At 38.8% G+C, this 26,789-nt stretch overlaps 1 protein-coding gene across 2 annotated transcripts in view; it reads right to left on the bottom strand.

The window, feature by feature from the left end:
• Positions 1-26,000, bottom strand: part of LOC139452701 (cytosolic purine 5'-nucleotidase-like) — a 215,393-nt gene extending 189,393 nt beyond the window's left edge. The window contains exons 1-3 of one of the 2 annotated variants that reach the window (XM_071234255.1): positions 25,911-26,000; positions 14,497-14,599; positions 9,620-9,693 (exon numbers count right to left, since the gene is read on the bottom strand). In XM_071234255.1, coding sequence (XP_071090356.1) covers positions 9,620-9,693; positions 14,497-14,585 — 163 coding nt within the window. In that variant the 5' untranslated portion in view covers positions 14,586-14,599; positions 25,911-26,000. Of the gene's footprint in view, positions 1-9,619; positions 9,694-14,496; positions 14,600-20,346; positions 20,425-25,910 lie in introns of those variants that run through there. The other variant, XM_071234256.1, reaches the window with a different exon arrangement.
• Between the last annotated feature and the right edge of the window lie 789 nt (positions 26,001-26,789).

The following is a 26,789-nucleotide window of genomic DNA, read 5'->3' as shown; positions in this document are numbered from 1 at the left end:
CGACATACAACCTGATGAAATGTAGGACTCTGATTTACAATGATAACTTTCACAGGCACTGACTTTGCAAACTTAAAAAGTCAAAATTCTCAGAAGCCTCCTATTATTACATGTTTGCACATTGCAGACATACATATTCATAAGCTCTGGGTCTAGTGACATTTGACCTCCATGTGTTGACAGCCAAGCCGTCTTTAGTCTGTTTGTTTACTTTTCATTGGTAGATACGGAAAAGGATACCATGAAATATCGGCATTCAATCCCACAAATTGGACTCAGCAGGTGGGTGGTAGCTGTACCTGTCACTGTTGAATAACTAGAGAATATCCAACGAGTTTCGGGGAATTACAGATTATCTTTCCCTTGAGAAGAAAAGGTCAAAGTCTTAAGCCTCTTGCCAAGGGACAACATTCTTTAAGGAGACAGAGATAATCTGTGATAATGTGTTTTGAGTGGGTGGGTGGGTTTGAGTGAGTGAATGAGTGAGTGGGTGGGTGGATTTGAGTGAGTGAGTGAGTGAGTGAGTGAGTGAGTGAGTGAGTGAGTGAGTGAGTGAGTGAGTGGGTGAGTGAGTGAGTGAGTGAGTGAGTGGGTGGGTGGGTGGGTTTGAGTGAGTGAGTGAGTGAGTGAGAGTAAGAGTGAGTGAGTGAGTGAGTGAGTGAGTGAGGTTCACTACAATATAAGACATTTCAAGGAACACGAAGGTAGAGGACACCAAGAATGGGCGTCACACGCTGTAGAAAGTCTGGGTGCTCAGCAACAACACTGAATCAGAAGGCCATCTTACCACCCACGCCTTGTGAGAACCACCTCAGGAAGAGAGTTCAAAGTTTCTGGTGAAACTCATTTATTTCTTCTCCCAAGTCACACTGATATTACACATGTCATAGTTTATAAAAATACCAAGATTGCAAACTGATCACCTTTTTCAATAAAAACCTGATATTTAATTTTCTCTGGTTTCATGGGATGATAAGTCTGTCACTCAGAAGTCTGTGCATGTCCTTACATAACAATATCAATGTTCCTCATTGCACATAAAGTGCTACAAATCGGGATAAGAAATATTAACAATTCTGCAAATATACTCCAAAATTTTAACTGCCCCATCAAAATATATAAAAAATATACTAGTTCCTCTTTAATCATAATAACAAATTATCTGTCAATGAATATTTTCAAAATGAATACCAATAAATACATGAAGAAACAAAATATAAGATTCAAGATATTTTATTGTCCAAATATCTACTTTATTTTATGTAGACCAATTCTGTTGCCAATGACAACAGACTGTGGCAATGTGGCACAAATAGCAGTGTTTGTCAAAACAGGAACACCCATCATATTCAGTAAGAGCAAAATATACTCACTGCCAAAAGAGTGAGTGAGTGAGTGAGTTGGGTTTAACGCCGCTTTTAACATTATTCCAGTTATATCACGGCGTGTCAGCTTAATGTGGGAGGAAAGCCTGAAGTGATGCAGGTCTCAGACGTTTACCACTTCAGTGAAACCCACGAGCACGGGTATGGTGCTGACAAACCTAGAAACATAATCGGGACGAACCGGGATTCGAACCCACAATCATAGGTTTCTGGCGTGCCCAAGGGACGCAACTCTGCACAGCGAATCGCGGCGCCTTAGACGACTGGGCCACCTGTGCCCCCCACTGCCAAAAGAAACATGAATACCATACACAATATATGAAGAATTACTCATATTCAAGAGATATTAGATAGATTCGATGCACAAAGTAACATACTGCACTGTTGTGTGAACCGACGCTCATGAACGCATCACATGTGATGTCATAGATCCATGACTCGAGATGCACCATTTCGCATGCAGAACTAGCGTGTACAGTTTGGAAATCATGTGCAGCATATCGTGACAGGAATATAGTCACTCTATGGTAACACTTGACTGATTGTTAGTTTTGTCATTAAGTGGTACACATTGGAAACATCTTTTCTTATCGTACACACTTCTCTTTATATTCTATGGTTGGCGTTTCTTTTGGTGGTGAGCATATTATTAAAAAGTTCAAAACAATGTCCGTCACAATAGTGAGTTAAATATTTGGGGTGAGAACGGGCAGTCCTGTCAAGCACACTTAATTCTTTTCCATAATCCATATTGTTCTGTAGTATTAATTGGAGTCTGGAAATAGGACTCGGTGAACAGTCAATGGAACCCAATATGTAGTGTTAAAGATCAGAAGGCCTCTACTCCTATGGTGAGGCTGGCCACAATGATTGCTGAAGAATATCTATCATATAATCCGCACAAGTACAACAGATTTCGTATTTTATTAATAATAAAACCTGCTTAATGTCTTGGTCGTATCACTAATGCGTATTTTGTAGTAACTTTCCACCCAACTCTTCTGTTAATCATAAAACTAACCAATTGTTCAAATCAAAGGTTGTATTTTTAAGAATCATAACAATCTGTTTTTATCCACCATAAAAGGCATTCATGTCAAGGTCCTTATAGTTCAATGAATATTTAGGCAGTAAACACATTCATGAAGGAACAGTTTTTGAACGAATACGGACTGAATACATCGACCGACAGTATCACCACCTTTGTTATTCCCCTTTTAATCTGACGAGCCAACAGACCCTCTTATACACATTTCCAACATAATCCCTATAGGGACGCAAACTTTAAAGACTTTTTCACAAAATCGTCATCCTGTCAGTCATTTCTCCCAACAGAGGTTAGGCTCTCGCTCTCTTTCAATAAGAAAATGCCAGAACATTGGGCAAAACCCCCATAGTAACAAGCTCATTGAGGGCACGCTTGCCTCACCCAAATCTTGCAAATTGGCACAGTCGAATGTGTACGTATCCTCGATGGACCTGCATTGCATTCATTAAAGCACGACCGGACTCAACATGGAATAAAACCCTATCTCATTTTAGAACCACCCTTATTACTATGGATGAAATCTTAGATGACAATTTATTTCTGTATCAGGCATCCAATATCAAAACGGAGCTATTTAATTTACAATACCAGTTACTCTTGAGACAGAAGTCAGGGGTACATAATAATGTCTATTTCAACTCTGGAGAGAACAGCAGACGCAAAGAAAATCAAATGAAAGGAGTGAACTCAATTTCTTAAAATGTGGCAGCCATTTTGATTTCATATTCACTTACATGGTGTAGAGAAAACATGGATGGAAACTGATAGTCTCATAAGATATACAAGGATTTTTTTCTTCGAATGAAAGTTCCGACTAAAAGACGCATATCGCATAGCAGAGTTTATCGTTGTCTACTACACACAAACTGGTGTTTCATGAATGTACTGTGCCAGACCATCATATTGCTACCAACATTTATAAATACCTTAAAACATAAACACCTAAATAAAAATGAACTTGAATGTAATAAAATACAGCTTAATGTAAATAAATTAAAGCTTGCAATAATGGAATACTAATGCAGAAAATGAATAGTATTGGTCGAAAAGCTTACATAATTAATGATGCAAATACAAAATAAGGTCAACAAAATAGAATCTAGAGCAAAAACAAAAATATGAAAAAAAACGCCACATAAACTATATTTTTTTACATCTTTACTAACATCTTGACATTCAACATCAATGATTCAAATCTGAGAAAAAAGACACACTTCAATGTTGAGGAATAAAAACATTTACAACATATTAACCACTGCAAAAACATAACCACAACAAGATCAGATGAAAACTCAACTTGTCAAGCCGTACCATTTTTTCCCCCCTGACAAAAAATTAAATCCCTTCAATGATACAGACCCAAGCTGATAAAAGACATCATAAAAAACGTCCAGCTTTAAAAGGGTTAAGTCGCCACCACCTCATCAATCAAGACACAAATGATTTTATTCCTCGGTTTGCCTGAGGTCTCGTAGAACCCTGATTAATTACCGTCCTATTTCACTACTTGCTTGTCACAAGAGTGTCACTCCATTCAATCTGGGAAAATAATTAACGACAAGCTAATTATCAAGTTACTAATGAGAAATTTAGAAATAAATTGGAGTACCTGAAAGAAATCCATAAACTTCTAATTCAAATCTTGTGAAACCGTTGATTGGACGAGAAAGCATAATTATTGCATTAACTTAAGTGGGATGGGAAGGTTGGCAACCATTACTCTGATTGTCAAACGCTCTGACACAACCCCCTCATACATACAGTATCATGTGATAGACCCTGTTAACAGAAACTAAACATCAACTGGTTTATATCCAAAAATGTTGAACTTCCCATGGTTACAGTGAGTGAGTATGTTTTTAATGCTTTTAGCAATATTCCAGCAATATCACGGCGGGGGACACCAGAAATGGGCTCAAACATTTTAATCATGTCTGCAATAGAATCAAAAAACAATTGCTCTCAACATCTCAGACACAAAGAGAAGACTGTATGAATAACAACAATAATTATAATGAATATTTCATTATGGATAGTTTGGTATTACTGTAAATCTTGAAATTAATGCAAGCGGAAATACAAAAAATGTGAGTGGTCTTTGTTCGCATTAATGAAACTTCGCATTTATTTCTTCAAAATGACTATCAACAATAAGACGGCGTCACTGCACACTTTGGACACCGGACTGACTGACTGATATAGAAGATTTAACGTGCGCTTTCCGACTGTAGCGTATTTCGCACACGGGCCTGGCCAGCCCATTTAGTGTATTCCGAAAAGGGTGAAAGTGGTGTGTGCAATCCAAGAGGGGGCTTTTAGGGGTTGCTAATTATATTGAATTTTTTGAATTTTTAAATTTGGAATAAATGCCGAGGTGGGTGGAGGGGGGAACACCGGAAATACCAACTTGAATATATACACAAACACAGTTTATTGAGCAGCAGTTGCAACAAGTCCATAACAATGTCATTTAAAGAATGGGAATTACACAATAGCCATCCGGTGAGTTATTACCGTTGGGGTCAAGAGTTCTTCCATCTCGTGTCAGACTAGGCATCATTGACCACTCCAATCAGTGAACTGTTGTTGGTTCAATTATTTTATTGCCTTTGAAATTCCTTGATGCCAGTCAACAGAATAATCATATAAACTGTGTAGAAAGGAAAGAAAAGAAAGGATATGTATCATTCCACTGGGGATGGTGTGTGTGTGTGTGTGTGTGTGTGTGTGTGTGTGTGTGTGTGTGTGTGTGTGTGTGTGTGTGTGTGTGTGTGTGTTTGTGTGTGTTTGTGTGTGTGTGTGTGTGTGTGTGTGTGTGTGTGTGTTTGGGGGGTGTGGGTGTGGGGGTGTGTGTTTGGGGGGGGGGGGGGGGGGGGGGGGGGGGGAGAGACGCATTGATTTTGAGTCACATTTGTTTCTGGCTAGGGGTCAGCAGTCGTATTAATTTTAAGACGCCTTAATTTCAAGACTTACAGTATATACTACACAAAACAAGTTAAAGAACAACCACAGTTGGAAGGCTGTGTGTTGCAATAATCACCAGCCATGACAAATTAACTATAGTCATATGAAAACAACTGCATGTTCTTTAACTTATTTCGAGTAGTATACATGGAACTAACGCTTGAAAACAACTCCAAACACAAATCTCAGTGGGAATCACGTAAACCAGGGAGACTGTATCTTGCTTGTCAAGATTGCCGGACACAATGATAAAGCTAGTATTATAGCCCTGGAACAAGTTTGATAACAAGCCAGGCTTAAAAAGATCTGACTACAATTCCATCTCTGAAACACAATCCTCCATTTCTTTAGCAGATCTTCTTGTCGCCGTGAGTCATCATGTTTATGCGTCCTATGTTGATGAATGAGGAAGAAGACTATTTACCACAACATGTGTAAAATAATATTTATATAAATAAACATACAAACTTGAGTTTAAGGAGGTTTCAACTATATGTAAGGGAGAACAGAGAGAGAGACACTTTTTTGCATCTCCTAAACATAAATGTACCAGAGAGAATGTTTCTGTATTCGCATTGCATATTTTGAAAGTTTTAAAACCTTTATAGTGAACTCAAATTCTTTTCCCATGATATGATCAAAATAATTGTACCAAAGCTGGAAAACTGACGCTTCAAAACACCTAAAAAAAATAATTTCCTAACAACATGTACATATCTATTGAAGTTATTTGTGTCTAAGACACGCTTTTCCCACTGTGCAAACATTCTGACATTAAACCTCATATCATTAAATCCAGAAATCAAACAACACCTGATAGTGCTTGTCCAACCACTGTTAGGATGACATCATGTCACCAAACTTTCAACCAATGAAAAACCATCATACAAAATGTGCTGCAATCTGATTGGTCAAGATGAAAAAGTTTGTCATTGCAATAAGGGAGTCAGCAGGTGTAGGACTCCAGGATGCGACGGGACTCGAGGGCTTTAATACCCAGGGTGGGGTCGTGACCCAAAATCTGGAGCTCTTGTGATAAAACTTGATCGTGTATTCAGGGTAGATGAGAGGAAAGCTGGCGTACAAGCAAAACAACCTGTATTTCCACAAACAATTGCTGCACCCGGGCTCCCCTCAAGGGGCGGCCAATATAGATGCACATTGAGAGGGCTAATTTGTTATAGAGAGAGGGGTTTTTTTTGTGATCTGTTCATGTTCAGCTGAGCATGAAGACATACTCCATTGATGGCGAAACCACAATTTATAAACTTATAGGCTATCAAGATAACAGACATACAAAAATGGCAACTATACACAAAAATTGCGGTAAAAAGTAAATAAAACTACTTTAAAAAGTTAACAAAATATGGATGAGACAGATTTATCTTTGCAGTTTTGTTTTGACATTCATTATACCATAAAAATTCATCACAACATTTTCCCTGTTCTGCCATCTCCATCATCTCACTATGAACGGGATATGTTCCTGTATGCAAGAGAATGTTTATATTTCGTCTATTATTGATCCAATAAATGAGAACATGTAACAGTAATATAAGTTCCTCGTCAACTAATGACATTAATAATACTGATCTCTTAAATAGACTGGACAGTGGGGTAGCCTTGTGGTTAAAGTGTTCGCTCATCACACTGAAGTCCCTGGTTCAATCCCGCATGTATAGAATGTGTGAACCCAATCCTGGTACCCCTGCCAGCATTTTGCTAGAATATTGCTCAGACGGCGTAAAACAGTTGGAAACGACCCAAATATTTCATTCAAAACTACATGAAATGCCACACCTATGGAATTTGATTCAATTCTATTAGATCAGGATTAGAGTTTTTCTTGAATTTAAGGAAGCAGTTACATCAACAAACACAAAAATTCTATTAAAACAAATACTTCATTACCAAACCCTCTTCATATCCAAGTACATACCAGATAACATGAATCAAGACACTATATCAAGTTTAATGCTGGCTGAAATATTTTGGTTGCTTCTCTTTAGTTAGCCTTGCTGCAAGGCTGTACTGAAAGATAATTCTAAGGATGAGTAGAAATTCTAACCTTATAATAGGCAAGTCTAGATAAAGCAGACTCAGATGCAAGTCTTTTATGGGGTCAACTTTTTCAATAAGAATATAATCTAGAAATTATGATTTAAACGAAACATTATTACCGAAGAGACTTGTGAGTGAGTGAGTGAGTGAGTTTGGTTTAACATCACTTTTAACAGTATTCCAGTCATATCACGGCGTGTCAGGTTAATGTGGGAGGAAAGCCCTAAGTGATGCAGGTCTCAGACGTTTACCACTTCGGTGAAACCCACAAGCACAGGTATGGTGCTGAAAAACCTAGAAACATAATCGGGGAGAAGAGACTTGTGCAAGTCTACACCCTTGTCAGCCCGGGAGTGAGATAGTACCTGAAAATGCCTTAACAAAAGGGCCAGGTGAGATAGATAAATACGCAGATCCAGGGACTTAAGGGGCTCGGGGATAGGCTTAGATTGTGACATGTGAAATGACAAGGCAGAGGGTCTTCTCAGTGTTTCATCCATCACTTGTCCCGTTCTGCACATTTCATGGGAATCGTATCGGTCATATATGCTACAGTGTTGAAATATGTTGTTGTTTTTATTGTTGCTTAATCCCACACTCAACAATATTCCAGCTATGATGAGTGAGTTAATATTGTTTATAGATTCATCAGCAATTTTGCAGCTATTTGCGGCAAACAATATGATGACAGCCTGTTATTAATCGAGTCTGGACCAGACAATACAGTGATCGATATTATGAGCAACAATCAAAGCCATCAGGGAATGTCAACATACAATCAACAAAATCTCCGAGTCTGATCACCCAATCCATTAAATTGCCTCATACGACCAGGGAGACCTATTCTAACCCCAAATCCCCACGAGGCTAGTGTTGAAATAGTGCCCTCATTGATCGCAGTTTGAAAAATCTTTACTGACTGAGCGAGGAGGGCTCTTGAATCGTGTTATGTTTTCAGTAAATCTATGATCTAAAGTATGTCTGTTTTGCACAAGCTAGGAATATGGCATTGGGCACGGACTATATTGTTCAGTTTTTAACCCGATATAATGATTAACGATAGACAGATAGATATGCTCATTTTTAGCATAAAAATGCCTTCATGAAAAATTGCCACACACTGTAGCTCACCTGGATATGTGAGTGAGTGAGTGAGTTTGGTTTTATGCCGCTTTTAGCAATATTCCAGCAATATCACGGCGGGGGACACCTTAAATGGGCTTCACACATTGTACCCATGTCGGGAATCGAACCCGGGTCTTCGGCGTGACGAGCGAACGCTTTAACCACTAGGCTACTCAACCGCCCCTCACCTGCATATGTAGTCAATAGTTTGAAATGTCAATACAGAGAGCCACTTAACAAAAGTTAATGATGTTAATGTTAAATATTTTCTACAAAAATACGGAGAACTAAAAAGAAACATTAAAATCTAATGATTTGAAAATCATATCATCATGAGGAAACCCATTCACTTTCAAAACTAACTCCATCGCTGCCCCTTGTACTGCTTTGAGCAGATGTCAACATTCCTGACTCATTCACCCTGTAGACGAAAGCTCAACCTTGTCAAAATACTGGAAGTGTTGAATACTACAAAGTACAAATGGATAGTTTTTGGATCATGTCAGTTGGGGTGAGAATGTGAGCAACCCTGAGTTAACTCTAACACCCAACGATAGGTGCGAAACGATACATCGGTGCACCAGTGTAACGTGAGCTTTTAAGAGACGATACGATAAGGTTTTTTTCAATATTGGAACAAAACGATACACTTGCTGAAATATATTACTTACTACTTGCAACTACGACGCCGCGTTTTTGTTGGTCAAATATCTCAAAATGTGTTGAAATTTGCGTTTCAAGTTCAAGTTCATGATTAAAAATCGCCTCTACAAACGTGTCTACAGTAGTTTTTCCTTTTGAACCTTCCGTAAAACAATCATTGTCAAGGAGTTTCCATGTTATTTGTATTCGCAATGAGTATCATACTGAGACCCATGTATCGTGCATATGTATCATATCGTGACTTTCTGTATCGTTTCACCCCTACCCAATGGTACACTTCAACCTTCATCCTTTCACAAATGATCTCTGACAACCAAACAACAGATCCTTGCCACAGGTCCTCAAACTGCCCCAAATAACTAAGTGATCTTACCTGCAAGTGTGTAGTCCATATCAAACCCAAAGAACTTCACCTTCTCCAGCATCAAACCTCTGTTCACAAATACTCTGGGAAAGAAGAAGAAATGGAGTGAGTGAGTGAGTGAGTGAGTGAGTGAGTGAGTGATGATTTTAGGTGAGTGAGTGAGTGAGTGAGTGAGTGAGTTATGATTTTTGGTGAGTGAGTGAGTGAGTGAGTGAGTGAGTGAGTGAGTGAGTGTTGTCCAGACTTGATTATTGATAGGCAAACTTTATATATATATTTATATATGGATATATTTCTTAGTTATTCAGGTGAGATTGAAATTTATCACAGAGTTTGAGCTAGCAGACCAGCAAAGTGGTATTAACAAGTACGTGTATGACTTCAGTCCATTTGTTAAGACTGTAAATTAGCTAGTCTTAGTCACTGTGTAATGTGGGAGGAAAGTCCAGAGGAAGTCTGTCCATATTATTTTCCCTTCCACCCAGCCATTATTGTAATGCTTTAGCTCTAAACGAAGCAAGTCTAGATTTTCCACAGCTTCTCCCATCTCACTGGGGCTCCTTCTTAATTTCAATGTAGTAACTTCTTTTGATCAGAATCATATATTTTCAGAGACTAAAATATAAGTCCAGCTCAAAGCATGTTACAGATGTTTACAACTTTTTTGAAACCAACAATCACAAGCATGGTGCTGACTGACCAAAGATCAAGAACAGATGCAACTTGGATTTGACCCCAGTGAACTGCAGGTTTATTTCTTGTAATTCTACTCCTTCATATCAAATTACCAATAAACAGGATCCAAGCAAGTAAAGATATATTGAATATCCAAACAAAATTGAAATACCAAATAAGAATGATCTCATGTGAGTAAATACTAAATAAATACCTCACTCACTCATTCACGTAAAAAAAACAATATCTGGAGCACTGTGCTCAAACAAACAAACAAACAAAACAAATAGTCTTAGTCACTGTGTAATGTGGGAGGAAAGTCCAGAGGAAGTCTGTCCATATTATTTTCCCTTCCACCCAGCCATTATTGTAATGCTTTAGCTCTAGACGAAGCAAGTCTAGATTTTCCACAGATTCTCCCATCTCACTGGGGCTCCTTCTTAATTTCAATGTAGTAACTTCTTTTGATCAGAATCATATATTTTCAGAGACTAAAATATAAGTCCAGCTCAAGGTTCTACTACACCAAATCAGTACCAGTTTGGAGAGTGCGGTTTTCGTAGGGAGCCTTCAGTGCAGATCGAGAGATATCTGCAGGCTGTGATTGGAGGATATTCTGTAAGATTTTTATGTCTTTCAAATGTACATCCATCCAGTTATTAAAACTGACCATGTTTTTCTATATTTAGTACTGTCTTTTTCAACATGATGACTTATGCTGAATGTGACCACAGCTATTTTCAAGTAGGTGACATTTGGTGCGAAACTGGGGGTGGTGTGTTTAGCTTCCGGTACTCGGAAAAGGAGCTGGCTAAGCTAGTCATTTTTATTTTTTTTATTGCTGCTCTAAGGCCAAACTGTGCACACACGTACAGGTAATAGCTGTTGAATGCTTAGTTATTTAAAAAAAAATCATAACGTTACTATAGAAGTCTATGGGAAAACATTTGGTTGTGTGTAACCTGTAGGGTGAGTGCACATTTCAGTAATTCATACTTTACATGCTTTTCTGTTTATATTTCACCATGGATACACCATGGAGGCAAATTTAAAAATAATGACAGTGAAGTTGGGGACATTTTGGGTTGAATGGAGCATTTGGATGGGCTGGAAATGAATGTTGCTTCGCATTGTGGTCGATCTCAGCATGAACCCCCCAAGGTACCTCTGTCCAACAAACCCTCCTCCTGCCTTCTGAATTTGTTGAAACTGATGAATTTGACAACAAATTAGGATAAAGTCACCACTGCCACAACAATTTCTGACTTGTGTCAATCGCTTGCAAGTCAAGTTACGCGATGCCGTTATCTTGAATATGAAGCATGTACACTGCTGACAGCAGAATATGTCAAACATCCCCTTATTTATAGTAAACAATGTAGCATACCAATATGTCTTTCTGTTAGGTGCTCTTGTGTGAATGAATGATGCTATTTTTCTATTAAGTTTCTTAAAACAGACTTATTTTTCACTCATATAACTTTCAAATAATTATTTTGTCCCCTCAAGAACTGACTCCTGGCTGTTATATCCAAACTGGTTTGCCATTTGATATTGTCTGAACACTTTTTTCAGCTTTTCACATGCCTGATGTTGACTGGGGAGGTATATGTGCACTCATGCAGAAGAAGTAGGAGTTTCGACATCGAATTTGGCATTTGGAGAAGCTGATCCGAAGTCCGGTGTTGGCAGTGTGTGATCGACAACCCTTGTTTTGCCTCGCTGCGCTTTATTACCTTGTAGAAGTTGTGGAACTTGGACATGTAGGTACAGTAAGTACATTTAAGAACCCCAGTCCACTTGAGGCCCCTCTGTTGCTCACTATCAAGTGCCATAATAAGATGACCCTCATGCACTAGACATTTCTGACAGTGCTCCCTTAATGCCTCACTGTGCAGTTTTTTAGTTTGCAAACATGAAGTAAGGGCTATACACCAGTCCCAGAACCTGCTTAGATGAAAATAATACCCACTGGCTCTTTTGGAATGTAACATTATGGTTCTGAAATCATCTGTAAAGAATGTGATAGTGTTCGACAAAACTAAATTATCTCCCCTGTTTAGTAAAATGCATTGTATCTTTCATTCCCCTATAAACCCATAAATTATTGGAGAGAAACACTATTTTAAGCTGGTATTGCATGACACTGTTAATTGTGAATAAAAAGAATTACATTTATGTCAGAATAAGCTGTACATTTTCAAAATTATATGGAATTTTAACTTTGTTTCATTGAAACTGGCAAATAACTGAAATAAGCAAGTTTAGCCACCTTGAAACATTAAACAGTAAGAATGTTTGATGTCCTGTGAGTATTTTAAAGTCTTAACTAAATAAATCAATAGAGTTAAGTGTAATTTCCTTCCATGTTGTGGTTTCAAAAAGCTTTTTACTACTTGAGGGTCCATTTCAATTTCTCGGCTTTAATAGGCGGTATGGTTCACTGGTCAGTGTGTGAGATTGCTGTTAACAATGCACCCCTTTATTTCCTATTTTCTGGTAAAGTTCATTATCCAGCCTTACATATATGATGACTTTAAAGCTGCTTAATGTGTCCCTTGCTTATTGTTGGCCTGAATTCCATGCTCTCTGTCCAATTTTGAGATATTTTTTCTGATTCCTTTCCATGTGTACTTATGTCATCAGCCTATATCATAGAGGATTATACTTTTGATTTTTGGAGTATATGAAAGCACAAACATTTGTGATAGCCCCTCCATAGATGATTTACCAAATGCTGACAGCCATTTGAGTGTTTAATTATATAAACAATGGATGGTGTAAGTTCGAGCAATCTCAAACAATATCAATCGCATCATGTCATGAGTGTCAAAACCATATTCCATGAATGTAGCAGACTCTGCTATGTTCTGATGATGTCAGCAAAGGAAGGCAAACAACAGACCACTACTCAATTTTAAATATGTATTGTAACTGGTTTTGAGGTTTAAAGATTTGTTCAATTTTTTTAGTCGAAAAAATATTTTAGGGTGATATGATCTATGCAGCCTCAATCATTTATAGAATTGACCCCTGACCACCATCTTTTATGAAATATAAATGAACTTCCATGGTCAGTGCATGAAGGTAAAATCTTCTTTATTAATACAGAAATGCCTTTTGTAAAACATTGATGAAGTGTACATCATTAAACTCTCACAACTCTTTCTGTGCATCAAAACTATGTATTCTGGTGCCATATAGACATGCTGGATAGGAACAAGTAGTGAAGCTTAATCCAATTTCCATTTTTTTTCTGAGAAGCTACATATATATACAACATATAAATCACAGATTTGACAAGTGCAAATATATTCTGATTTGTCTACAGGTTCTACTACACCAAATCAGTACCAGTTTGGAGAGTGCGGTTTTCGTAGGGAGCCTTCAGTGCAGATCGAGAGATATCTGCAGGCTGTGATTGGAGGATATTCTGTAAGATTTTTATGTCTTTCAAATGTACATCCATCCAGTTATTAAAACTGACCATGTTTTTCTATATTTAGTACTGTCTTTTTCAACATGATGACTTATGCTGAATGTGACCACAGCTATTTTCAAGTAGGTGACATTTGGTGCGAAACTGGGGGTGGTGTGTTTAGCTTCCGGTACTCGGAAAAGGAGCTGGCTAAGCTAGTCATTTTTATTTTTTTTATTGCTGCTCTAAGGCCAAACTGTGCACACACGTACAGGTAATAGCTGTTGAATGCTTAGTTATTTAAAAAAAAATCATAACGTTACTATAGAAGTCTATGGGAAAACATTTGGTTGTGTGTAACCTCAAAGCATGTTACAGATGTTTACAACTTTTTTGAAACCAACAATCACAAGCATGGTGCTGACTGACCAAAGATCAAGAACAGATGCAACTTGGATTTGACCCCAGTGAACTGCAGGTTTATTTCTTGTAATTCTACTCCTTCATATCAAATTACCAATAAACAGGATCCAAGCAAGTAAAGATATATTGAATATCCAAACAAAATTGAAATACCAAATAAGAATGATCTCATGTGAGTAAATACTAAATAAATACCTCACTCACTCATTCACGTAAAAAAAACAATATCTGGAGCACTGTGCTCAAACAAACAAACAAACAAATAAATAATAAAACTTTCCCTAAAAAAATAAATAAAAAATAGTTAGACCCACCTATTAGTTTCTCTAAAACATGGAATAATGAACAGGCACAAAATAACAAGACCCACCTCCTATTGGGCTCTCTCTTGTACATCCTGAATGGGGTGCTGACAGACCTCTCCAGGGACCTCTTTTGCGTCTGCTCACTTTCAGCCATCTTGGATTTTCAAACTGTAAACCAAAACAAGAAGTTATTTCAGTTTTTATCAGTGAATTGAAAAACATTTCCTACCCAAAAAATCACATGATTAAAATAATTTACATATGTTTAAACCAGACTTTAAAAACAACTCAAGTCATTGGAAAAAAACACTGATCACCACAGTCACACACGATTATACCACGGACTTGTATAACGGTTATATAGGTCCGTGATTATACCTACTGAAAATACCTTCCCGATTCAACACATGAACAGATGAAGTATAGAGAGATCAATGAATAACTTGGGTTGAGGAAGGTATGGTGCTTATGAATGATATCTAGATATACTTGAAAGGAGAAAACGAATCCAAATAAGTTAATGAAATTTGTATACTTAACCGAGACCGACCGCCGTGGGTCTGTGACAGCTGATGAGAATGGTATGTACACAATTACTTTGGATGACATTCTGCACATTGATGTAATAGCATGTTGAGTCAGGTTGCAAACATTCATGCAACAAGTACATGTATAATAAATATTTATAGGACCTTTCCAGCCCACAAAAAGCATTCCATCTCACTTTCGTAGGTCAGTTTGTCAGGCTTTTGAGGGCAAAAACAATTGGGTTGGTAAGGAGTTCACCCATTATCCTAACTCAATGTTATTTGTATCATTTATGATCATTGCTGAATATCCATTTGACTATTCCAGCTAAAAACACTTCTAAGACACAATCATGATGTCAGTGCTGGTACTGGTACTCTAGATGGAGGTATGGGGTGGTTGGGTAGCCTAGTGGTTTAAGCGTTTGCCTGTCATGCTGAAGACCCAGGTTCCATTCCCCACAAGGGTAAAATGTGTGAATCCCATTTCTGGTGTACCCTGATATGATATTGCTTGTATATTATTAAAAGTGGCATAAAACCTCACTCACTCACTCGATGGAGGTCACAGTCTCTATTGGTCCAGCTTTTAAGGGTTAGAAATTATGTTTATTATTCTCTGTCTGTGAAAATGAAAGATATCCTCAAGGAAATGTAACTCGTCCTTTCTGCATATTACAAGACGCAGACCATGCAGACAAGAAGACTTAAGTTATCGTCAAACTGATGATGATAGCCCATAGTATAATGTATGGGCTATACACACAGAGTGCAGAGGCGGATCAGGATTTTTAAAAAAGGGAAGTGGGGTGTGGAGGGGGGTGCACATATTACCTATAATACAAAAGAAGATGTGGTCGAGGGGCAGTTAACGTGTGAGGTGTCTGAAACAAAAGGTGCACGCCCCCTCCAGATCTGCCGCGTGACTGTCTGCTCCTTTAGAAAACTCTGCACCACTATATACGAGCATGAACAAACAACAATGAACTACTAATTCAGCGTTAGAAACTTGTACACTAAAACTTATATTGATAACACATGCCAAACAGTGTTTGAAATAATCTAAAACCCACCAAGACGGTCGGGCAGGAGTTGCCAGCCCGTCTTCAAATTAAGTTACCTGCCCGCATTCATACATTATAAATATTGATAAATCACGAAACATAAGAGACAAATCGCGTCTTGATTCAGTGGAACTAATGCTGACAATTACTTGCGAATCTACCGGGAGTTATAATAACATTGAAAGTTGTAAGTTGGCTTAAATTCATCTGCCAAACAGTCGGGCAGGTGGAGGAAAATTTCATGCAGCCCGACAGAAAAGTTACCAGCCACGGGCAGGTGAGCATGCAGTTGTTTCGGACACTGACAGAAAAACCCTTAAAAAGGGCCAACTTCTGCTAGTCCTTATCATACCTTAACTATAGGGCAGTTCGGCAAGAGCAAAAGGACTAGTGCCAATTTCTAACGTTGTAATTATACAAATGATACACTTTAGTGTCTACACTGTATTCTAGATAACAAAGAAGCCAGTGTCCCATTACAACTGAACATCCACACACCATTGATTACTTGATTACTGATTACACTGATTGCTACGGTAACGGCAATTACTCAATTACATTAATACATTGTATGGTTGAACTTGTCATTATATCAACACATTGCAAATGTCAGCATTATCAATATGTCACTGAACAACAACCATTAGCATCACGATAACCTACACAATAACTTTCATGGACCTATTACAGATCCAGTGTAAAACATGTCAGCTTGTCAATGCACCAATCTCATTAAAATCAGATCTTAGTTCTCATTATCACTAAACAAAGATCTGAGGACATCCCATTACGGGTCAGGTCAAAATGACCTTTCATCCAACCAATTAAAGCGTCTCTTACCAAATCATGAAAGGGACACTCAGAATGTGTTTTCTAATCATGCAACCTCCAAAACCATAACACGGGGTATTCCGAAAGACAGTTACGGCATGTACGAGTGATTCCGTCAAAATTATTGTCCATCTCTCGCTTCCGTGGGATAAACATTTGAATGGAGGAGGCGTTGCACAGTATGTGGGAAGCACTGCCATATAATCGTAACCATATATTAGACATTCCGGAATGTTTGTTTTTTCAGTTTTCAAAATTTTATCCGTGAACTGTGTCAACATATTTTTCAAGCATAGTCTGAAATGGAAGTCGCCAGGTTGAAACGAGTGCTGTAAAGTTCGAGAGAGCTGCTTTGTTAGTCGATTTCTTGTAAGTCCTTTCAGTTGTCAGTCAAAGTTCGCGAAAGGTCATTCTGACGTCATGGGATGTCCTCAGATTGTTGTTTTGCGGCAGTGAGAACTCACATCTGATTGGTCAATGTACATGCATATTGCTCAACATGAGCAATTACCATATGAGATCTAGAGAATAAGTTCAATAACAGATCCTGGGTAAATTAAATTAACACAAATAAAAAAAATAAACATTCAAACTTCATTAAATACTACCTGAATACACAGGACTCATCATGAAAGGCCAAAATAAAGCAATTATTTGTTTGTCACATTAAGTGCTGCATCCCAAGCTGGAGAAATATTTTTTGCATTTTCAAAAAGTTATCTAAGCTGATGAATACATTTATTATTCATTGTCCCAAACTGAACTGAATAAGATTTTACCCATAAGTGAGTGAGTGAGTGAGTGAGTGAGTGAGGTATAATTTAACATCTCGTTAGCAATATTTCAATCACACAGCAACAAGAACAAATAACAGATTCCTAAAAAGGCATAAAATTATAAAATTACACATAATTAAGTAAATGACAGGCACAGTAAAACAGTTGGGTAAAGATCCCATATTCTGCCTGCTTCCAACCTTGGAAAGCATGTTCCATGTTTATGCCCAGGAGGTTTTCTACACACTGTCACCATGGCATTGTGATCCTGTCAGGGAGTGACAATTATGTACAACAATAATTAAGTTGTGGCATTTCGAACATTGCATGTGTTTTGTAAGTCCATCAACACACAGTGCTGTCTAGACAAACAGACCCACGCAATCATGAAGCAGAGGTATGCAATCATTTCATTCACAGCAATAACTCACAGCTACAATTGTTTTAAAGCCACCAAGCTGTAGATCACCTGGATAGAGTCAACAGTATCTCAACAAAGACTGACAATAAGAGTTGCTATTAAAATGTGTTATGCATAAATGCTGAGAACCTACAACTACCACTAATATGTAATTCGTGTCCAAGACTATTGAGGGGCGGTCGGGTAGACAAGTGGTTAAAGCGTTCACTTGTCACACCAAAGACCTGGGTTCAATTCCCGACATGGGTACAATGTGTGAAGCCCATTTTTGGTGTCCCCTGCCATGATATTGCTGGAATATTGCTAAAAGCGGCGTAAAACCATACTCACTCACTCACTCCAAGACTATTGCACTTATATAGCAATGTGCATGCACGTGTGTGTGTGTGTGTGGCTGCTTGTACTAGTCTGGAGTTATGTCGTTTTTATAGTTCTAGCTCACTGAGATACTATGCCGCAGTTTAACATGAATACCCCACTCAGACATAGTATAATGACTCCAAGCCGACCAGTTCTTATTTTAGGCCTTTTGTGCCGAACGCCAGGCAGGGTAACAACAAGCACCATCACTTAACATCTTTTGGTATGATGGGGCCGAGGATCAAACCCCGAACCTTCCACTCTCCAGGCCTACCACCAGACCACGGAGGCAGTCTCTCTAATGATTTGAACAAAATATGATGTCATCAAAAGGAGAACAAGCATGCTAAGTTCAACCACCTCAACCTGTCAATTTCAAATGATATAAGCCAAACATGCCTTCTGAGAGAATTTAAGAGCTTGGACAAAAGGTCAAAATGTAAATATCGCAAAAACAGAACATATATGAACTCCATTACCATATACCAAAATTCAAAATGAAAAGAAATTACTGGGTAATTGCCACAGTCTTTTAATATGGCTGTTGTGTCGGCCATATTGAAAATCAGACTCTGAAATCGTGAAGAAATCATTTGTGTGAACACACAATGCATTTAGAAAGTAGTCTAATGTTATCAAATGTTATATTTGGGATAACACCAGAGCTCCAGATAAGCTGCGTATCTGCGTGAAATACGAATCAGAAATGCAGAAATACGCAGTAAAATATAATCCAAGTGTATCAAATACGCAACGAACATTACAGATACTCTACAAAAATAAAACTTGTGCGTATCATCAAAACATTGTGAAGTGACCCTGCGTATTCGATTAACAAATCAGCAACTTATTTCGAAATTATAAGTTGGCATTCCGTCAACCTTGCCAAACTCCACGATGACAGTCAGATCATGATCATTTGCCATCGTGTGGAAGTATCGTGGTATTTTTGAGTCCTATAAAGCTCTCGAACCCACACGACACCAGTTTGCAGGGACTAGATGAATAGTGTTTTTAAATAAATGACTTAAATACCCACATGTGTAAAAACTAGTGGGTAACAGAAATTTGAATATGCAGATAGAATTACTGATACCCAATGATTTTAAAATGCATGGGTAAAATACCCACAACACCAAAAGCTTATCTGGAGCTCTGTAACACTTTCTTAGAAAAGGACAGATTGTAGAACTTTTGGGGGGTTGATTCGAACCAACACTGTCAGCACAACCCCCTCAGCCACCAAGGCTATTTCGAATCTGTACTTAACTAAGAAAGTGTTAACCCAAATATAACATTTGTGCAATTATTTGTGGGAAGAAGCATGTATAGCTTCAGCTTCATTAATCTTGTGGTGTCTGAGAAGATGTCTACAAGTGACAATGCATGGCTGACAATAGGCCATGACATTAGCTCATTGACTTTCAGTCAGGTGCCCTAAAGATAGAACTGAGATATCATCAATAAGGTCACAACATAAATATAACCAAATAATTAGTTTGACTACAACTGTCATTTAACAAGCTTAAATCTTTGTGGTGTGGACTTGACCTGGAAAAAGTGACTTCATTGTGTTGTATGCCATGTTGACCAGTATTTCAGTTATGTCATGGCATGTCATCTTAGCTTTGACGAAGGAAAGCCAAAGAACTGCATGACTTAGATTAATAAGTATGCTGCTGACAAACCAAGGATCATATTAATCAGGGTGAATCTATGTTCTTAGGATCCTGACATATGCCTAAGGGAGACAACTCTGTACATGGAATGATGGTGCCTTACACAACTAGGCCACCCAGACCCCTTAGACCTTGACATAGTTCTGTTACTTATCACGACCAGTGTAATCAGCTTCATCGAAAGTTATCACTGACAAATACATTACTGGCAGCTCATAAAAGGGTAAAAAAGGTTCTCACAACAAAACATCATTTACCTTTAACTGCTTTATTTTCTCTGATGAAGTTACTGCTTATGAACACATTGTTGGCAGCTGTTTAAAGGCTTTTAAAACACACCATGATTTATCCAGCACCACCAAGGTTGGCAGGTAACTGGAGCACTGGTGTAGAGAAGGTACCCTACAAAAGTAGATCCAGGGTAGGTGAGGTGAAATAGTGTTTAACGTCGCGTCCAAGATTATTGCACTTATATAGCGACGTGCATGTACGTGTGTGTGTTTGTGTGGCTGCTTGTACTAGTCCGGACTGATGCCGATTTATAGTGCTAGCTCACTGAGATACTATGCCGCAGTTTAACATGAATACCCCACTCAGACACAGTATACTGACTCCGAGCCGACCAGTCCATGTTTTAGCCCCTTAATGCCGAGCGCCAGACAGGGTAACAACAAGTACCATCCTTAAATGTCTTTTGGTATGACGCGGTCGGGGATTGAACCCCGGACCTTCTGCTCTCAGGGCGGACGCTCTACCACTAGACCACGGAGGCGGTCAGATCCAGGGTAGAATAGGTCTTCACCAACTTCACCACCATGCTTGCCGTAAGAAGGCTACTATGCTTGTCATAAGAGGCGACCAACAGGATCGGGTGGTCAGGCTCACTGACTTGGTTGATGTATGTCATTGTATTCCAATTGTGTGGATTGATGCTCATGAGGTCAATCACTGGATTGTCTGGTCCAGACTCGATTATTTACAGACTTCTGTCATATAGCTGGAATAATGCTGATTGTGGCGTTAAACAACAAACAAACAAAACAAACAACAAATGTTGCCCCAGATGTAGTGAAGGATGTTATACACTGCTTATTAAAACCATATGCAAAGAGTTCAGAGATTAAGCATTTGTGAATTTCAGTTCAAATACTGATCAAACTAAAACCTTTTTGATATTAGTTATTTGCAAATTATATATCCTTTTGTGCTGCTGTTTTCTGTAAGAAATGTGTCATGTTCACAACAAAAGTAAATTATCGGTCTTATAGGGTAAGTGAGTGAGTGAGTAGTTTTACACCGCTTTTAGCAATATTCAAGCAATATCACGGCGTGGGACACCAGAAATGGGCTTCACACATTCTACACATGTAGCGAATCGAACTCGGGTCTTCGGCATGACGAATGCTTTAACCACTAGGCTACCCGACCGTCTTATATGGAATGTTTATGAAGAGTACATACAGATGGTCCAGTTGGTCTGGGGGAACTTCTAGGAGCAGGGCCCTTAGAGCAGCAAATACGGTACATCGTGACAGGCTGTAAGAAGCTGGCTCTGACCTAGTACCCAGACAAACTAGTGGCTGACAGCATGATCACTATCCCATACCAATCGGGTGCAGGTTCACACAATTAGCCAAGTCGCAACAAGAATAATCGGAACCATTTCAACCCAGATTCCACATTAAACTTACATCCAGAACACAAGCAAGTGGGACCATGTTTGTATAAGAATAAAAATGTTAAGGGTCAGTCTGCTATATTCCAACTATATGCCAACAACCGGTAAATAATGAAATCTGGTTCAAATAGAACCAGTGGTTGATAGCATGAGTAACGACCCACAACATTGAGGGATGCTAAACTAACATTTATGTTAGTTAGGTCTTGACACATATATTGTGGGTCTTTTCCATCGCAAGATCATTACCTTGTGAGTTCTCTACAGAGATACATTATGCCTCATGTAACTTTGAAATGCTACTTTCTCGTCAGTTTGTCATGGTGGAATTTCAGTATGTCCCATGGTGTCAGGAGAAATATGGTCTGTTAAACCCACACATACATGTACCAGTGTTTCCAGCCCAATATCCACCACATAGCGGTTCATGGTCACCCTGTAAGTTGGACAAACAATTGCTGAAGAGTTTCTTTAAACACACACATACATGTACCAGTGTCAATAGCCAATAGCCAATAGCCAAGTGGTCTGTGAATAATTCAATCTGGTTCAGGCAAACTAGTGACTGAAAACAACCGCAACAAGGCTTCCCATCAGGGAGCAAGCATCAGCCATGTCATGCAGCTTGACCACCTGATCCCCATTTGAGACAAAACTTACGTTCGTGACATTGTTACGACCAGCAGAGGTTGCTGGGGACCAATTTTAACCGGAATCACGATTGCAACACACAGCCTTTCAGTTGTGGATGTTTTAAACCTTATTTTCAGTATCAGGGATTGATTTAAGGAACTGGATTTACCTTGCACAAGGTGCATGTTGACATGAACAGCTTGTTGCACCAGACAAAAACAGGTTGCACCCTGGTCCCATAAATTTATCAAAATTGAAACATAGATGCATAAACTGGTCTAACTAAAGTAAAATCTCGAATCTCTGATGACTGTGTCATGTGTCATGAACTACACACAACACTGGGATGAGTGATGCAGAATGGTGAATAAACCTGAGAGGTACTGAGTGTGTTCACAGATTATTGTTATGTTGTTATTGAATTTTGTTTACATAAATAGGCATAAATATACATAAGTATTAAGTTGTATTTTTCAATAAAAGGTTGCACTGGTGCATGTTTTATATACTGTAAATCATGAAATTAATGCGTCTCCAAAAGAATGCGACCGCTGGCCCCTAGCCCAAAATGCTACTCAATATGAATTCGACTACCCCCTCCTCTTACTTACTTACTTACTTTGGAGATTTAACGTGCGCTTTCCGACTGATGCGTATTTCGCACACGGACCCCTTCCTCTCAATCATCAGTGGATTTATATCTAAAGGAAATGTCTTCTGTCAGGTTTACAGGAGATTCCTCACCTTAATCCAATCTCACACCAAATACATGTAGCTTATTAGCGCCGAGTAGAGTACTTCTGCTGAAACAATACATGCGCACTGGCTCGTGTCGGCCTTTGACGCAGTCACAAAGAACAATGACACTGTGTTGCATGGGTGCCGTCTGTCTGGACTTGCAGGTGTTATCAGTGATGACATAAGTGAGTAGAACTCTTGTCTTGACCCCAGCAGTGACGATTCACGGGATGTAATTGTGTTTGAATGACATTGTTTATATACTTGTTACAAGTGCTGCTCAATAAACAGTGATGTAGAATACATAGTTCTTTGTTTCAGAGTATGTCGAAGTTGGTATTTCTGCTATCCAAAATGTCTTATCGCAATCTCATTAAAATCAGATCTTAGTTCTCGCTTCCGCTAAACAAAGATCTGAGGACATCCCATTACGGGTCACGTCAGGCCGACCTTGACCAAACTTTGATCGAACAATGGAATGACCAATCAGAAAGAAGCTTTCTCCTGCTTTACGGCACTAATTTCAAATTGGCGACTACGCTTGAAACATATTTTGAAAAATTCTCGATTACAAATTTAAAACATAAACAAAAGAACATTCTGGAATGGCTAATAGATGGTCTAGATTGTATGGATTCAGTCGTTAAACCCATAACTATTGCTCGGAATACCCTGTGTTAAAGTTTTTGAAATTGCATGATTAGAAATCACATTCCGACTGTCACTTTCATAATCTGGTAAGCGACGCTCTGATTGGTCAGATGAAAGGTCTTCAGATCTTTGTTTAGCAGTAGTGAGAACTAAGGTCTGATTTAATGAGATTGGTCTTATCGTTGATATACATGTGATGTTTAATAATAAGACCACTCGCATTTTTTGCATTTAATTCACGCTCGTGTTAATTTCAAGATTTACAGTAGCTAAATCGACCCCTTAGTAGTATATATACTATCCACAATCTGCAACCATCTTGACCACCCGCTCCCTGTGAGATGCTTCTTTTAACCTACAAACATGAATACTTGAGATATATTCTGCTGTAATTCTCATTTCACGACAGTGTGTGTTGACAAGTTTCTTTCATGGGTCAGTCAGAGGTGAAGAATTACAGCTGAGATAGGTCTATCAGAAGGTCAATGAAATAATGTAGTTCCGATTGCATTTATTTCTAAATAGTGTATCGGTAGGCTTTTACTGTTTCCTGTATCTACAAAAGCCCTAGATGGCTTTAAAGTTAGAAGTGTTTGGAATATTTCTTCAACTGTGCTTTTTGTGTTGTCAAAAACAGTAAAGAAACGCTAGGATCGGCACCGTATGATGTTGTTTTTCAGCTTAACTCCGCACACAGCAATATTCCAGCTATACCAGGGCAGCCTGTAAAAGACCGAGTCAGGACCACTGTGTAACTTGGGATTGGAATCCCATATGCTCCATAAGAAATAAGACAGATATTTTGTCCACATTGTCCACATACAGGCTGCCGCCATGACCAGATTCTGATGACATTACCCTTGATGCATTGCTAAGGTATAATTCTGTAAGATTTCAAAGGACCAGTGATTTACAATAAAGACTTACATATGAGGTTACAACAACCACATAATCCAGTGATTGATAGCATGAGCAATGATACACAACGTCGGGGTACGGTGACATGCATCAGCTAAGTTGTTGCCTCTTTCAACCAGCATAGGCTGCTGGGGACTTGTTCTAACCTAGAATCTGCATCAATTGGGTATGCAAGAGAAATCAGGATCATTCAGTCAGTCAGTGTTTGTTTGTTTGTTTGTTTGTTTGTTTGTTTACGCCGCATTCAGCAATATTCCAGCTATAAGACGGCGGTCTGTAAATAATCGAGTCTGGACCAGACGATCCAGTGATTGATATCATGAGCATCGATCGATGCAATTGGGATCGATGACATGCTTCAAGCAGGTCACCCACTTTGGTGAGGTTGTTTGAACAGGCATGATCTGGGTTAGAACTTAACAAACTTCTTTAGCACAAAATCATGGGGGCCAGTACATATTTCCAAACTTCCCCTTTGTTTTAATATTACAAGGGCAGGTTATCTTTACCCAGGCTAGAAAAGCCTTCGACTTAAATTCTAACCCTAATGGTACTGAGGGACCAATTAAGAATCATGATCCTGTTGCTCCTAAGGGAGACAACTCTACACAAATAAGTAAGTTGCTGCTCTGAGCATACCAAGGTGTGTAATATCATGGTGTCCATTGTTATTGCAGCCCAGGTATATATATACATGTCTATACACCATTGTGTGTTGCCAGATTTATTCACTATGTCAGCAAATATGCATGTGCATAACACAGAATGCATGAAAGCCAATAGCTTGACCTGAAATATGCATTAACACTGCACTGTCACGCCAGGTGTACAAGTCAATGTAATATACCAATCCACTTCAGTATCAGGATAGATGTCTTGTTATTACCCATATGTATCACAAATTGGGAGGAAATAATGCCCTTCCCTTCTGAGGACTGTTTATTGAGATTGAACAAGATTATGACACGAAAAAAAGAAATATATTTCCAGTGCAATGCCACCTGAGTCCTTCTGTGATTCATAATATATGCCGAAAACAGGAAACAATCGACGATGATTTCACGATTCAACAGGTAAACTGTCCCGTTCATCGCTGACAGAACAGATGCACTGTTGTGTGTTAGAAACAGGTTGAGAGTTGCAGATCAAAATAATGTGGGGTTGCACTAGTCTAAACGACGGTCCTCTATTATTCTAACTTACATTCGAAGTTGTACGTCAAGCACTTCCTGCTGATCACATCGACAAAGAACGTAAGTCTTCGGAGCCGTGAGATGACTCCTTCGGTAAAATACGGCACGTCGGTTCGACCCGAATCAACCCGATCTTTGTTTACATCCGGTAAGGGCACCACGTGGAGAGGGTGTGTCAGCAAAACTCGCATAAACACCGCATGTTGAATGTGTCAGTTTAAGCTATACAAACCTGATATTATTCTAAATAATAAAATAATTTGAAGGCTGCGAATAAATCAATCTCTTTAATTAATCATAACGAAGTTAATCAGATTATTTACCTATCGATCTGTGAACCCGGAAGCATTAATCGCTAGTTAACCTAGCAGACGATGTTCTCCCTGACACCATCACCATCACAAATGTCACTTTGAAAACAACGTATTATTGTTTTCACATTTTCTAATCATGTTTTCTAAACAACAACTGTTACAACCGTGTATCGTGGTGTGTAACAGAAAAAAACCGACACGCTATCAAAATTCAAATAAACATAGGCTATATATAAAACTTACATTCGTGTTCAGACACGTCCCGTCATCCAACAAAGGGAGGGAAATATTTGACATTACTGGTGACAAGAGCGGATACTGACATCAAACTAACGGTGTATTATCTCATTTCACATCTGACCGATGATGATCCCACAGATTCAGCAGCGATGGAGGCACAATGAGGCAACGGCCGACGGGTATGACCTGCCGCTCTTCAATTACCAGGAGATGTGGTGACAGTCGCACTTACGTCACACAACGGTGGCATCATTACACCTATAAACCCTTTCCTCCGTTGGTAGAGTATGTTCCCGTAGAAAGCCTCACAAAGTTCACTCTACTTACGTCTATAC

Source organism: Haliotis cracherodii, unplaced genomic scaffold, assembly GCF_022045235.1.
Source record: "Haliotis cracherodii isolate W230 unplaced genomic scaffold, xgHalCrac1.p SCAF_9, whole genome shotgun sequence".
Lineage (NCBI taxonomy): Eukaryota > Metazoa > Mollusca > Gastropoda > Lepetellida > Haliotidae > Haliotis > Haliotis cracherodii.
The sequence above is the reverse complement of the archived record's forward strand: the minus strand, read 5'-3'. Positions and strand labels throughout refer to the sequence as shown.